Source organism: Barbatula barbatula (genome assembly GCF_947034865.1).
Source record: "Barbatula barbatula genome assembly, chromosome: 3".
NCBI classification, from domain to species: Eukaryota; Metazoa; Chordata; class Actinopteri; order Cypriniformes; family Nemacheilidae; genus Barbatula; species Barbatula barbatula.
The window spans coordinates 24,639,271-24,655,138 of record NC_136764.1 but is presented as its reverse complement, the minus strand read 5'-3'; the positions used below and the strand labels follow the sequence as shown (position 1 = coordinate 24,655,138).

General features: G+C 38.7%; 1 protein-coding gene across 2 annotated transcripts in view; it reads right to left on the bottom strand.

The window, feature by feature from the left end:
- The window catches only part of astn1 (astrotactin 1), a 187,347-nt gene that overhangs the window by 110,297 nt on the left and 61,182 nt on the right, over nt 1–15,868 (bottom strand). For both annotated transcript variants that reach the window (XM_079452416.1, XM_079452417.1), the window contains 3 exons: nt 15,257–15,341; nt 13,412–13,486; nt 5,982–6,119 (listed from right to left, as the gene is read on the bottom strand). In XM_079452416.1, coding sequence (XP_079308542.1) covers nt 5,982–6,119; nt 13,412–13,486; nt 15,257–15,341 — 298 coding nt within the window. The remainder of the gene's footprint in view (nt 1–5,981; nt 6,120–13,411; nt 13,487–15,256; nt 15,342–15,868) is intronic.

The following is a 15,868-nucleotide window of genomic DNA, read 5'->3' as shown; positions in this document are numbered from 1 at the left end:
TAAAAGCATATTCACTTTTTAAAAGTGAAAAGAGAGTTCAGAAGGTACCCCATAACGGAAATGACCTGTCTCGACGCTTCCATAAATCCAGTTAAGAGGAAATGCTTTACAGAGCAGCTAACGTAAACAAAAGCACTGATGGCTAAACCTTGAACACGTGAACTTTATTGCTCTGACCTTCAGCTGTGTAGCCGGAAAATTGTATGGGGTGATATTCTTTCTTTCCAGAGCTTTTTGAAACATCCAAATATTTATCATTACTGTGAAATATGAATGTGCTGTGGCCGTGATGAAGGAGCAAAAGCACCGACCTTTCATTGTCTAATATATTTTAAGAATGTGAAATCACCATGCTGCCGGAGATGTGGAATGCCATGATAAATGGATTCTCAGTAGCGCAAATGCAGGCCAGTAACACATAGCCTTTGTCATTTGTTTTCCTGTTTTATTATTATCAAGTGGACAAAAAGTATTCATCTCAGAACACAGTGGACATTAAGTGTTAACATTTAAATATTATAATACTGTATGTACAGAAACAAAGCAATCTGTGAGATTATATGAGAAAAACATTTATAAAACTAACAAAGGTTTGCTACGGTAGTACTATTTATTTTATACAGGTATAGATTTGTTTGCCTGGGGAAAGAAATTGTCATCCGTTTAAAAAATACATACATTATTTACAGTATGTGTCAATGTGCCCCACTTATTATTCTTTAAAAATAGTTCATGCTGAAATATGCCGGTCACATTAAAGTACATTTAGGCTTATTTTTTATTTTATTAATTCTGACTATTGAACATTAAAGCATCATTTGTCACCTTTCAAGGGAGATCAGGGTTCGGTCTACAGAATTAAAGTTTAAGACTTGCAGCCATACTTCCTTGGTTATATTATTCAGCATTTTGCAAGAAATTAAGATGGGTTTTATGTGGATAATTCAAGTATCATGACTTATTGGAATAAGATTGATTAAAATTAAACTGTAATCTCTTATTCAAATATTCCTTCTTCTTTAGAGATCAGAAACCCAAGAATTTCAGAACAATCTTCTTCGACTGTGAGGAATTGACAAAGATTAATATAAGTAAGCAATAAGGCACGAGAGGCTGTGCTTTATTGTGAACAGATCCTGGCTGAAGGGCGCTATTAGGCATGATGCGAAGCATTATAAAATGGTTACCACATGATACAAATATAAAAGTAAAGTCACTAAAAGCCTTCCTTCCGCTGGAAAAATAGTCCCTGATCGGCAGTGAACAGGTATGAAGTGATACACGTAATCGTCAGGAGAGGCGGCCATAGCTGTGTTTAATTTCGTATAAAGCACACCTATTGACCAATCAGAATCAAGGACGAGAAATAACATTTTATAATTTCCATATTAAATATGTAAAGATTTAAACCTGAAACGTCAAAAGAAACATTATAGCTCCAGTAACAATATTAAATAGACATTATGGCAAACTTGGTTATCACTTCATGTTTAATGTCGCGGTAACACTTGACTCTTGGGACGGACGGTGGTACGAAAATGGGCGGGAGCGATTCCTCCCATTTTTACAGAGAGGTCACGCTGTGACGTTGAGATTTCCAGGCCTCCTCATAGACATCATGGTTACTGCTGTTGTCAAGGTCCAGAAAAGTACTTGTAGGAGCCATGTAATGGGAAAGTCATGTGACCTAATGATAATGGGAGTGTCATTAATTAAGTGAGGTTAAAACACCTGTTGTGTGTGTGTGTTCACATGAAAGAATGGGGATGAGTGCTGGAGCACATATTTTGTTGACCGTACAAACCTGAGCAAAATAAACCAACATACAAGCCTCAAGACGTGTCACAGAAGTTATTCCTGCACTCAGCTCCTTAGCGGAGCTTTCTTGTGCCGCTACAGTACTAAAGACATCATTAAATTGGTCCATCCGCTCATTGTAGCTCAATTGAATTTTTTGGAAGCGACAAAAACACATTATGTGCCAGACAAACCAAAATAACGTCATTAATCGATATATTGTCCTCTGTCTTGTCAGTCTATGCTTGCGCGTTCATGAGAGCACGTTCTCGGAAAATATGTCGATTAAAGTCGTTGTTTTGTATACAAAGTATTCTCATTGCTTCAAACAAAATCAATTGAGCCCCTATGAGCGGATGGACCAATTTAATGATGTCTTCAGTACATTTCTGGACCTTGACAACAACTATAACCAGGATGTCTATGAGGAGGCCTGAAAATCTCTCGGATGTCACCAAAAATATCTTAATTTGTGTTCCGAAGACGCAGGGAGGTCTTAAAACATGTTGAACGTCATGTGTGTGAGAAAAAAAAGAACACAATTTTGATTCTGAGGTGAACTTTTCCTTTCAGTGAGAGTGTTGCCATATCTTAATAAAAAACAGCAAATGAAGACAAGCCAAAAGAAAACGTAAAAAAAAACAAAGTGTTCATAGTTCATGAGAGCAAAAAAACCTTAAATATAGGCCTGAGCTTCTAAGACCAAACAATAAGCATAAAAGGGGCTAAAAATGTATAAACATGGCGTTTAAAAGCGGTTGTCTCTCCCGAAACTTTGCAGTGTGTATATGGCCCACATCTCGGTTAAAGCGTATCTCCCCTACTTGTGGAGACTGCAGTTCTTACCTCCGGCTCCCACTAATGGTAGCTAAATACAGGGGAGTACCGGAGAATGCAGACCTTTTAAAGTCATGACGTTTTGGTCTTTGGGGGAAAATGTTATCGTTAATAGAGAAGAATATATTATGACGTCCCACGGTAATGAGGGCACTTTGAACAAATTGAGATAAATCTACCTCTGTGAACAAAGCATCCGAATTGGCAGGGCTTAGAAGAGAAAGTGTGAGGAAGCTTTAATTAGTTGCTTAACTCCAAATACAAAGCATGCATGCGGTTTCAGACCAGACACTGGAAAAGTGCAGATCTGTTCAAAAGCACAGAAGTAATTAAACCTAACCGTCACTTAAGACTATAATATAGAAGGCTATCCGAGTAATAGAAGTGACACATTTCATACATAATACTATTCAAACAAAAGTGAATAGACTTTGAAACATTAATACCACTAATCAGTCAATATGTAATTTATTCTCCAAACGCCACCATTGTAACTGCAGACACTGCACATCCCTTTCCATAATAATTAATACGAATAATCATCATAATTAAGACACAATAATATCACCAGCCTACATGTAAGATTTATATTCGATCGCGCCTACATGTGCTGACTTATATATACTAACACAAAGGCGATGATGTACCAAACATCTTCGCACACATCAATACGGACTCCACAATGTATTCTCTCTAAACTGATTGTTCTGTGCGCTTCCAAGATTGCTTTCTTGGATAAGATTATCCTGCTGGGAGTAGAAGCAGTGTACTGGTTTACTTGAACAAAAGCAGAGAAATGTGTTCGCCGTGCTTGAAATGAACAAATACACGGAGTACACGGTAGGCAACTGTGGTCATTTTTCTAACTTCAACACTGACCAGTGTAGAGAAATCGCAGTCAAAGAAAATATATATGTAGGTGTTTCAATACTTAAATAAGGTACCTGCTTTCTGTAGTTAAAGAAGATCGGTACATGTGATAAAGAATGGTTGTCTTATATCTGTCTTAAACAAGTAGGCAATGCCAAGTCAACAGATTTGGAGGTCATGAAAGAAGTTTGTTAAATCGTGTTCCTTGCAGGCCCTTATTACGTAATAAAGACTAATGTAATAAAACTGAAGTGTGCAATTTTCAATGCGAAATGCATAATATAAAATACAACTAAAGATAACCTAAAGGCGCATAACTTCTATGACAAGTAATATCATAATAAAGTATGCCGATTTTGGAACTAAGGCCTAGTTCACATGTAGTTAAAAAAAACGCGTCCACACGAAAATCCAAAAACACGCTATAAAGAGCTGTCAAAAGAATGCCAAACCAACAGGTGGCGATAAAGTCCTAACCATAAAGCCGTGTTGGCCAATCAGAACCCTGGAATCTGACACCAAACTAAGGGGATAGAGGCACGCATTCTAACGTCATATGCCAAATCTCTGGCTTCCCCGTCTACACCAGGGGTTCCCAAACTTTTCTGCTCTCGACCCCCAAAATAACAGTGCCAGGGACTCGAGACCCCCCCTATCCTTGGAGGTGGTTAAAGTATACAAACATTGCGCACAACTGTGCACCTGCACTTATGAGTTCTATCCAAACACGCGCATATTGACAGCACAAAAGAACACAATCTAACATAAAATGACTTTATAGTTATTTACTCATTATTTTACTACAGATGGTCGAATTTCATTAAACTGATTCGCGTGCTGATGGATGTCCTCTTTATGAGGTTATCACCTCAGGGGTCATGATCGAGGGGGTGGAAATTCCAAAGATTGATGGCTTTTATTTTTAACTTAACTAATATTTTAATGTTTTGTTACAGTTATTGATTGAATACGCTATTCCTAATGATAAAGTAAATAGTTCCCGAAATTATCTTGCGACCCCCCCCGAGGGATCCCGACCCCTACTTTGGGAACCCCTGGTCTACACCACAACACTGAAACCGGAGTTTCTAAAAATCTTCACCCTGGCCGGAGCTTTCAAAAAAGTTCGGTTTCAGTTACCGGGTAGTGCGTTTGCATCATAGAAAAAGCTGCGGTTATGAAAACACCTGTGTTCGTGTGGACAGGGCCTAAGGCAATAGTCAGTAAGTCCAGGGCCTTGAGACTGCATCTGCCAGATTTCTCAGCAGTGAACTCTGTGAAGAGAGCCACACTGCAGGACATCAGGAAGAAGAACTCAGAGGTCCTTCCAAAGTATGTGAATTATAGATTTAAATGATAAAAAACTTCCCATAGTTGAACTTTTTATAAACTATGTGCTTTTAAACTTGATAACGCATTCATCAACATACTTCTAAAAACTGATATGAGTTGAATACATGTAAAGACTGTTTACTGTGTGCGTTTTAACTTCGCATGAATGCACCTCTGTCTCAAAATGAATAGACAGTCACACAATTTTTCGATTTGAGTAAATTTCTTATACTATGTTAAATATTGAAGTCTTCCTATAAGCACTAACTACCCTGATCATTCAATTCACAAGATTAATCCATTTCGGGTTAAAAACTGAATGAATCGCATCAACATGTGCCCTTTGGCAACGTATTTAAGCCTCTGTGACGTCTGGATAAGGTCAAGTCACATAACTGTTAAAGGTTCACAAAATAAGTTTCCTCATTTGGTCGGCAACTTTAATCAGTTGTGGTTCAATAAAAAGAGACGATGGAATCCTTCATCAGTAAACTGTCACCATACCCGACAAGGTATGAGAAATGCCATTCAAATAAAAGTGTCAAGTCTGAAGCTGATTTATATCAATAGAAGACCGACAACACATTAAAATGTAACATTACTGAACAAAACTGAACAGAAATTATATATATTTTTGGTGTTGGGACACATTGTTCCACGTTGCAGTGCATTCTTATTTGCCATTAAAATGAAAAAAAGCAATGATGTGACTAATTGAAAACGGCACAGGGTATGAATTTTACATTTTGCAAATGCAAATTCACAGTTAACTGACAAAACAGAAGGCGCTTTTGACAGCAAACTATGACATTACTGTAAATTAACACTTAATGTCCACCATTTATTATATTTGTATTGTTACCGAAAATGCCGGTTTACCACAAGTTGGTGTGATCCTTTAGGGTCAACATGAAATGTCTGTCAAATACTTTGGTTAAACTTTCTCAATGGTCACGTAAAAACAACACAGCCTTAACCTGTTTTGGTTTCTTTAAATGATAATGAATTTAAAAATGCCTAAATATTTATTTCTAAATCCTCTACAATTTCTCAGGTGATTTACCGACGCATTTGGGCTGGTTTCAATATTTTCTGAATTCAATATTTTGAAATGAGTCGCTTAGAGTCAAAATGTAATTTCCTACCTGACATCCACTGCGTCCTCCATGACTGTCATATCTGTCTTGCATTTGGCAGATGGGTTGATGGCCAGCTCAGCAGGAGGAATGACAAAGCTTTTGCTAAGTGGCAGCCACATGCCTTCACCGAGTGTATATGTGAATCTGAAACACAAAGGGCCGAATATGTCAAAAACATTCCCATTTGAAAAAAAAATATCTTTTAGCTCATTCAGTCTGTATGGATACATTGCGAGACAAGAAAATTGGCATTTGGCTGACAGCTCTTCTACTTATTAAAAGAGAGGTTTTTTTCTCCTGAAGAGGATTTGAGAGGTGTCACTATCCAGGGTAACTAACATATTCACATTTTAAAAAAAGTCAAATTATTCTGCATATTCACCAAAAAATGTCTGACGTGAAAAAATCTTCAGTGCATCCTCCTGGTAGATGCCCACAAACTATTTTATTTATCTGTTTTTTGTGCCTCTGCACAGTTTCATAAGTAATGTGTTTACATACTGATCCATCCAAAAGATCGAAAAGATTGTATTCTAATGGTGAGATATTTTCTTTTCCTCCCCTGCTGAATCAAATGAAACATTATTTTCACAGTGCCCCTCAATGTAAAACAGTAGCGCATTTTAAAACTTGAGCCATTATTACGGATCGCTTAACTGGCCTTGAAAACTCCCTCTGGTTTAAGTGCTAAAGGTGGATAAGATCAACTCGTGGGTGGATATCCACAGAGGAAAAGTACAAAACAATGCAACTGAGCATTGTGAAATAATGCCAGGTTTGTTTATTTAAAAGGGGCATGACAGACCAGCTCCGTTTCATACCATTTCAAGGTTTAGATTTCGAGGCTCATATTTTGATCAATAAATGTCTGGTGCTGAATGTATAGAATAAAAAGAGTTAACGTTGTGTCAATAGTGCTTGTTGTTATAAAATAACCAGGATTCATTTGGATGATTCGTTAATTGATTAAATCAATCGTCCATCCAAAAACAGACAAATAGATTTAAACTTTCCATGCATTGGGGGAATTCTCGTATGCGATAGATAGGGTGCACTTTCACAATCAACCACTGAAATGTGACAGGAATGATGGACTTGTCCAAGGTATGCAGAGAAACCAAGACAAGCCAGCTTAAGAGCATCAACAAGCTGAGTCATCTCTTAAGTAACACAAATGATAAGATTGGTCAGGCAACAAGAACAGATGTTATTCTTACTTTTTGGGATTCGTTTTTAAAGCGAAACCATTCTATATGGTGATGCGAAAACCTCTTAAAGCAGTCTCTTGGGTGTCTTCATATATGCGGCACAACGCACAGGCTTGTCTAGGCTGCAGCCTTGGGGCCCGACCTGTTTAGGGGCCTCTGATTGGCCATATTGTGTATTTAAAATTGACGTCAGGACACTACAAAAATAGACCCTAATAGGCCCATAAGAAATAAAACCAAAAATAAGCAGGTGATTTTATAGATGTGACATTTGGGTCACTTCTTTCCAGTCAGCTGCTGGTGAAATCATGTCAATAATTTTGCGTCACTGCTATTGCTAGACGGCATAGCGGCAAAATGTCAGAACAGTGGAGCACAAAAACAGAAAAATACAAAAAGAATCACGTGACCAAGATAATAGCAGAAGGACTCAAATCCAAGGAAAATTACCACCGCTATGATCTCTTACATGTGTTTTATTAAAGTAAATACATTTTAATTCGGTGTCCAGGTGTGCACATGAGTTCGAGTGACAGCATTTACATTAGCAATTTTTCCTACAGATCGTGCCCCGTTCTGAACTAAACGGCAAGAGTGAAAGGCACCTGAAAGCCACTCAAAGGAGGACCTCACCCGAAGAGCAGCCCAGGGCTCCCTGACCACCTTAATCCGTCCCTGCATATATGCCATATTTGGTTCGATTAAAACAAACTCTTTTGAGATTGCTCTGTTAGTGTGGTTTATTTGTTTAACTTTAAGTGTGAACGCTGCCAACCCAAATCCTGGTGCGCACCAAAAAAGCGGACAGAGACCCCTGAAAAGATGGATCTTGGCTCACTTTCAAAAATTGGATGGTTCGATTGAAATATGAACGCAACACTGACCAAAGGTATAGGACCGAACCAAAAACCGGAAGCGAGGGAGGGGGGTGGTGGAACAAAGTTCAAGGGGAGAAAAGTCTTAGTCCCGGAGACGCTTGAGAGCGTGGGGTCCTGGGGAAGTCAGTAGGGACCGACTGAGTCCCCGGCCGAGAGGCCGGTTGAGTCCCTGGCCGGAAGACCGGCTGAGACACCTGCTGGGAGCCCTGGGCAGGACTGGCCGCCTGGGCAGGACTGGCCGCCTTGGCAGGACTGGAGACCAGACTGGACACCTTGGCAGGACTGGACACTGGACTGGGTCCTGGCTGCTGGACCAGCTGGGCTTCATTCCGTGCCATCCTCTGTTGCCTCTTCCTCCTCCGTCTTGCCACCCGCCCGGTGGTCGGCAGAAGACAGGAGACGAAGGGCAAGTCTGGCTCCGGATTGTAGGCCTCTGAAGAGGACAACCTATGATTCAGGCCTTCCCCGTTTGCTACCAAGACTGACTGCTGGTGGGGAGGCTGAAGGTGGTGAAGTGGATGGAGTGGCAATGCCCAAAACCCTGATCCTCAGGCTACGGTCCTCTGGGATCGAAAGCAGGTGGGAGCGTGAGGCCGAAGGGCAGCTGGAGGAGAGGCCACGGACCAGCTCCTGAAAGGACCCCCGGATCAACCTCTCCCATTTCTCCAGCGGTAGAGGCTTAACGAGGCCCGCCAGGAAAAAGGCAATACTCATAGTCTCTGACAGAAGACCCCACCTTGCCGCAGACGATCGGGCATACTCACCCAGGGTCCTATCTCCCTGAGGAGGGAAAGGACCATCGCCCCCCTGTATGAAGGCTCCACCAATGCTGGTTGGTCCTGGCTGGTCGAAGAAACGGACTGCTCACTGTCCATGGCTGCCTGCTGGGTTCTGTAATTGCTTGCTCGTTCTGTCACGATAGGTGTAGGAAGAACCCATTGCAGGTAGCGATACAGGTAACAAAAACAGACTTTAATAAATGACAAATAATACACCCACAATGGGGGAAAAAACCTGAATGAAGGTCAGGTACAAAAACAAAGACTTAGTTTTTCTCTTGTTAAAATTCAATATGAAGCTGACGTCACGCCCTATGTTGCAGTGGCGCCCCCATCTTGGAAGGACAATACTCCAAAACTGTCGTTATTAAAGCGGTTATGTAAACTGGACATAAATAGAAGCCTAAAGAAAGCAGGCTAAGAACATTCCCCATCACTGAACAATCACTGACTTCTGTTTAATTTCGCTTAAAAAACTCAAATTTTAATGAATGATTCTGATTTCACTGCACAATGAGCTGTACATCATATGCTGTTGCTTATGAGGTCCGTGATTGTGCAGTGCCCCTAAACTAATCTAGCACAGTGTTTCGCCACCACCTGCAGCATGAATTGGGGTGTTTGAGATGGAGGGAGATTTATTTCTGAAGCGGGAGATGGTCAACAGGTAAAGATCTAGCCTATATAATGCAAGCAAATAAAAGCTGTTTGTTAACAGCACAAAATAAGGCCACTAAAACTCCCTTCATAATAAATAAATCTGATTTTACTGCACAGTCAATTTGACCTGCTGTTTATTATGGCATTTAGGCATTTGGCAGACGATTTTATCCAAAGACTTACATTGCATTAACCTATACATTTATACATAGGTATCTGCAATCCTCTGGGATCAAACCCACAACCTTGCGTTGTTAACACAATGCTCTTACCACTGAGCTACAGGAAAAAATAAACTCAAAGCAAGCGTGTGAGGCGCCAAAAATTCCTTTGTACAGTATTTAGCTTCCACCTGTAGCATGCTTCTCTGTTACAAACAGAGCCAATAGAAAATAGGCTACTGCAAGTGTTCTTTTTTTTGTCTCATTGGGTGGGCAAGACAGAAGTTAAGGTGGGCTCAGCCTTCCCTGGGGCCAGCCCTGATCACAATGTAAGGTTGTGGCTTAACCGATGCAGATAAATGTACACCTTGAATGCCATATGAACCGATTTGGATTACCGGGCCTGTCAAATGCATACATGCAACTATAACTACCTTTACATTTTTGCTACTTCTTTGCTAAACTCCACCGCCTTGAATACTGGAACACAGAAATGCTTTACATTTCCAATGAATTGGACATTTCTGTGCTCCTTTTTACAATGTGTTCATAAAATGGCAGAAACAGAATGGATGTTACAGGGTCATCTGCACCCATGCAGTATAGAAGAACTGAAGTCATCTATGAACTAAACACCTCAGTGATTCCATTTGCATAAGATGCTTGCGGATTACATTATCAGATGCCCCTTCTGTCTGCTGGTGCTTTATTATGCATGCGTAGATGTGATATACCACATTGGATGAAATTACCTCTTTCAGTGGACTTTACATATTTTTGATAAATTATTCAATTAAAATGTAATCAAATGCTAGCTCAATACAAAAAGGGAGAAAAGCATTGCATTTGGTGTTAAAAGAAAAAAACGGATTAAACTGGAATAAAAAAGAGAATAACTGTGTTCCTCAGATTACCCTTCTCTGGTGGACTATATATATCGATTTCTCCATCTGCTGCTGGGTAATACGGTGCAATAGATTGCCTTTCTTCATTACAGATATGTCTATTAAACCCGCATCTTTTCCTAAAGGTGTAAATGAGAAAGCCACCACAAACTACCAGATTTATTATTTTCTTATAGCTCTTCTTCTTGGATCTAAACTTATAACAACAATAGTGGAATAGAAGTGTGTGAAAACAAATTTAACATATAACATAAACAATAACCACACAAAAAAACAGTGTCCTCGTCATATAGATCTTGTCAATCGACGTCACGCTGAATGTTGCGCCATCTTGGGAGGATGGCTGCTAGTGCGTTCAATGCTGTGTTTTTCTTTTCTTGTTTGATTGGGAAATATAACTATGGCAGGTCGGTCTTGCTGTGTTAAAAACTGCATTACGCGGAGTCGTTCAGGAAAAGCCCATGGTTCTTTCACTGTCGATTTCTCAAACAAAACAAATAATGGTACATATCAAAACAATAAAAGCAGTGGAGTATTATCCTCCCAAGATGGCGGCGCCACTGCAACAAAGGGCAGCTTCATATTCTCTATACTATATGCGATGTGAAAGTGATAAATACTCTAAAAAGACTAAAAAGTATGTACCTAATCAAAAACAGTCTTCGTTGAATCATCATTTTGATCGAATATAGTATTTCAATCAAATGCATTTGTGTTTATATCGATATGCTTCGCTAGGCTCAATTTGCTTTGCAGTTAGACGTTCTCTGTATGAAAGTCTTGACACCAAGAAGGTCTGTGTGCCTCATCACTGCAAACTCATTTCTGTCAATACATCATCCATCATCTTCCGCCTTTAACATTACATCCAATTAAACCTGCATAATTTGACATTAGACCTGTCAAAGTTACTGTTAACGGTAAAAGATGGGTTATGGTGAAGTTTTTGATAAAAGTTTGGTGTTCTAGTAGAAATACTAATGTTTCTATTAGCTTTGTTTTAATAACACACAACCGATCTTTTGAGAATGATTCCGGCCTTACACAATTGTGTTTTGTTGTCTGCTATAGTTCCAAAAGACATAGTTTATCATGGAAATTTCTCTGGTTATACTAAACAACACACTGAGACTGGAGACATTAGGTGGGCGTTGTGGGTGGACGTTGAACAAAGAAGCACTTCTATGATAAAGCACCGGGATACCTTTTAAGCTCTCACAAACACAGATTCAACGACTAACAAAGATATAATGTGGTTTTGTGGCAATATCCACCATGCATAGCCGTTTGTGGTTACAGCAGTTTGGATTACAAATTTACAGATACCGCACGTATCGTTTAAGTGTGAAAAGTTCTCATTTACCATCTTCCAATAGTGTGCAGATTGGAAAATAAATCAGATTGCGGAGTGATTTGAAGCGTTTAAAAGGCACCGCCTCCATAGCAACACACATTTCCTGCATAATTGTACTTAAAAAAATGCTGTTTTAAAAAGTACCAGTCACATCAGTCACATAGCTTCTGAATGTGATATTAAAAGAAAAATCTATAAATAATCAAAACAATCAAAATGTATTATGGCTATTTCTCGCACAAATAAATGATGTATAAGAAAAGCTATGTGAAATCGAAAATAAATATTTCAAAGTCATCCCAAACAGTGTTCATGATAGCTTTGAAAGAAAACATGTATTTGTGCCAATGAAATTGTGCGTGGTGGCCCAAAGCAAAGGGATATATAAGATTTTACACCTGTAACACGGCTTCCAATTGCAAAATGAATAAACCTAATGATACAAACTCCAATCCAGCGGTCGAAAAAAAAGCATTCATTCAAAAAGATTTCAACAAATGAATTACAGACGAATATGATATGAATAATTCAGAACGAAAATGAGAATACGCATGGCAATGGAAGGTTACCATATGTTGTTACGATTGGATTATAGTTAAATATTCCAAAACATACACCTCACAGACTGAGACATCTGGAGTGCATAACGCAATGTAGCCTACTTGGTGTTGGGTTTTCGCCAGAGGTAAACATCTTTTATATCCCTGCCTTTGAAATGCAAATGTGTGAGAAACTGTGTTTTAAAAGCAATTACAGCATTTTTACATTTTCAGGCTTTAATTTGAACTGTGAAATAAACTCTAATAAGCAAAATAAAGAAATGTCTGCTTAGCCGGAAAAAGAATAAACGCACCAATTTTCAAAAGACAGTCCACCACACTTGTCAACACCTTTTTGAATGCTTACACTTATGAACAATATACTTGTACAGCCGCGGAAAAAGAAGAGATCGTTCCAAATTTTCATTTAATAAGCATTTCTAGATATCAATAACAGCAATGTGAAAGACACACATGAAAACTGAAATAAATATCAGTGTTATCAAACAAACATTTATTTTAACTTTTCCTAAATACATGTATACAAACATAACTGTTGTATTGCCTAAAACTTAATATTAACTTGTTTTAAGTATTTAATACAAAAATGCAAATAGTCATAACAATAGTTATTTGGTATAGAAATGTTGTAAGTAGTCCACAGTAAGTAGTCCACAGAATAAAGCAAAAATGATTATTTTATCAAACACGTACCAATAAATAGTAAATTCAGAGACTGTAAATAATTGTGAGATTGGTCTCTTAATTTCTTTCTGTGGCTGTGTACTAAAATGTGCTTATGTTGCTATATAAATACACACATGTGTTCATATGGGTCCACACACTGCAACTGTATATTAAACATTGAATATATTCTAATGTGACAAAATCACCTTCAGTGTGTACATGTCACATGGTGTTACAACACAAATGTAGTGTCTGGCTTTCTTACCTGAAAATGCGATCTGATGGCTGCTCTCCCATCACCAAATCGAAACCACGTTGGAAAATTGTGTAGGGCCATGGACTGCAAAACAAAGACAACGAATCCCAAATAACTAAAATAAATAACTCGCGTCTAAAATAACAATCTGTATGTCACACCACATGCTTTATTTATTGTTAAGCCTGTCCAGTCCTTTCTAAGCCACCTGACCTTTAAAATCACATGAAAATATAGAAAACATTGTAATATTTATGCGAGCTCTTTCACAAAGTCAGCTGTCACATCAAACCAATTACGTTGCAAACATGAACACAGATTTTCTCCCGACGGATGCTGATAGTAAAATCTCTGACCTGAGAGCGGCATCTCGGTTAGAGTCGTACATACGCGAGCGTGACTCAAAGTGTCTATTTACCTAAAGCTCTAGAAGTAACGTGAGCTGATCGAGATTAATGCGGAGAGGCAGCGGCGGGGACAGTGCCTGTCGCTGTGCTAAAAGACAAGAGACAAGGAGGCGACGTTCTTTTCTTAGTAAGCTGTTACTCACAGTAAAAGAGCAGTCACTGTCTGCTTAGACCATTTAATGCCACAGACACACAGGCCACTGCCATTTAAACTATTTCTGCAAAAGTTTCCTTCTGAAGCAATGCACAGATGCAGACAGTGAAATATTTCATCACTTTGAAACTTCACAGAGAATTTGACGTCGGACTTTCTATGTTCTCCGCTAAGTGTTAGACTCAATTAAAAACTGTTCGCACCCTCATGGCACGGCACAAAGGGAACAAGCTCATCCAGAGCTATTCCGCTCCCCTAAGGCAATCTTACTGATGGTTCCAATTTGATTTCTAATTATCGGATCCATCTCACCAACCGTCATCACTCTCAATTAAAATGGCAAGGATTTCCTCACCTCCGAGTTTTAATCAAACCGCTCCAGAGTGACAGCCTCAACCCAGATGAGCATGTGAAAGTCTCCTCGGGGAAGGTCTGATTAACTTCAAACATCTTAAATACAAGTCTTTCTGGGATTGAAAATGTGCGGGATCGTTGAAGCGGTCACAGAGCGCAACATCCTTTACGATTGTGCCACATGCTAATATTTGCGTTTCATTTGTTAGACATAAGAAGCAGACATTTGGTTATGCAATCTCATATTATTTTTTAATGGAACAAAAATGAAAGATCTTTTGCTTTCAGTATGAATGTGTCATCCTTATAAGACAATCTATAAACTGGTGTGATCCAAAACGAATCCATCATTTTGATGACATCATTCTGCACTTCTGCTTCTCGTTCGATTCAAAAGCTCTCTTGAATCTCCAGAATCTAGTGTCTGTTATTACTATTCCTATTTTTTAAATGGCAGGAGCCACTTAATGTGTTCCGTTCTATTTCCTGTTTCAAAGGAAATGACATCAATGCAGAACTGCAAATCAAGGAGCAGATATCAAGACGCTTTGAGAGCAGTACATCGCTAAAATATCTGAAGACACCAACGAAATTTCTAGAACGAAAGGAAGATATGTTAAAGCGACGCTGTTAATTGATAACTTTGACAATTATAATGAGAAATGACTAGTTGTGAATTGCATCATTTCCTGTGTACTGCTTATGTTAGGTCTCATCGGTATACTGAAACAATTCCAGAGTAAGAACATCATGGCAAAACATCTCATAAATTCCAACAAGCCAATATCATTTCCCTACAGCTTATAACACGTGGCAGCATATCAGAACTGGAGAGATTTTTACTACAACATGACCAATCTCTAGGTGATAGATCCCTGACTGCAGTAGTGCTGTGGTACACTTGTGTGTTTGTTTATAAGATGCTTACGGTGTACTTACCCTTGATTTGGGCCCCATTCATTGCGAATACACAGATGCTTGTGAACGGGGTCCTTCATGTAGCCATCGAAACAGAGACATTCTCCTAAAAGCAAATATCAAGTACATTTAAGCCCGCTTCAACAACAAGGGAATAAAGAAAATAATTTGAGTATATTAGAATCATGCTGAGCAGTAATTGTAATGCTTTGATGGTGTGTTGCCCTCATGAAATAGCACCATGGAAACTATGATATCTGGCAAAACATCACAGTTCCTGTAAAGAATATGAAACTGAAATGTTAAAATAAAAATAGAGATGAATCACAATAGTTTGTTTCCACAGGTTTGAGTCTACTGTATATACAGCTTTATAATAGTTTTTTTGGTAAACATGAGCTAGACAAACATGAAGTATTGCGACATGTTTTCAGCTAAAAATAACAAGTTCAAAAAGAAGAGTATGAATAAACACTTCATATTCTAAGACTTGTATTAATTCCCTATGATAATATTATATATTTTACAATAATTATGGCATTTTGGTAAAACTAAAGTCACACATTGTTTTGTGGAAATCCGTCCTCTTTGACTCAAAACTGAACATTTTGAATTGTTGCATCTACTTTTTAA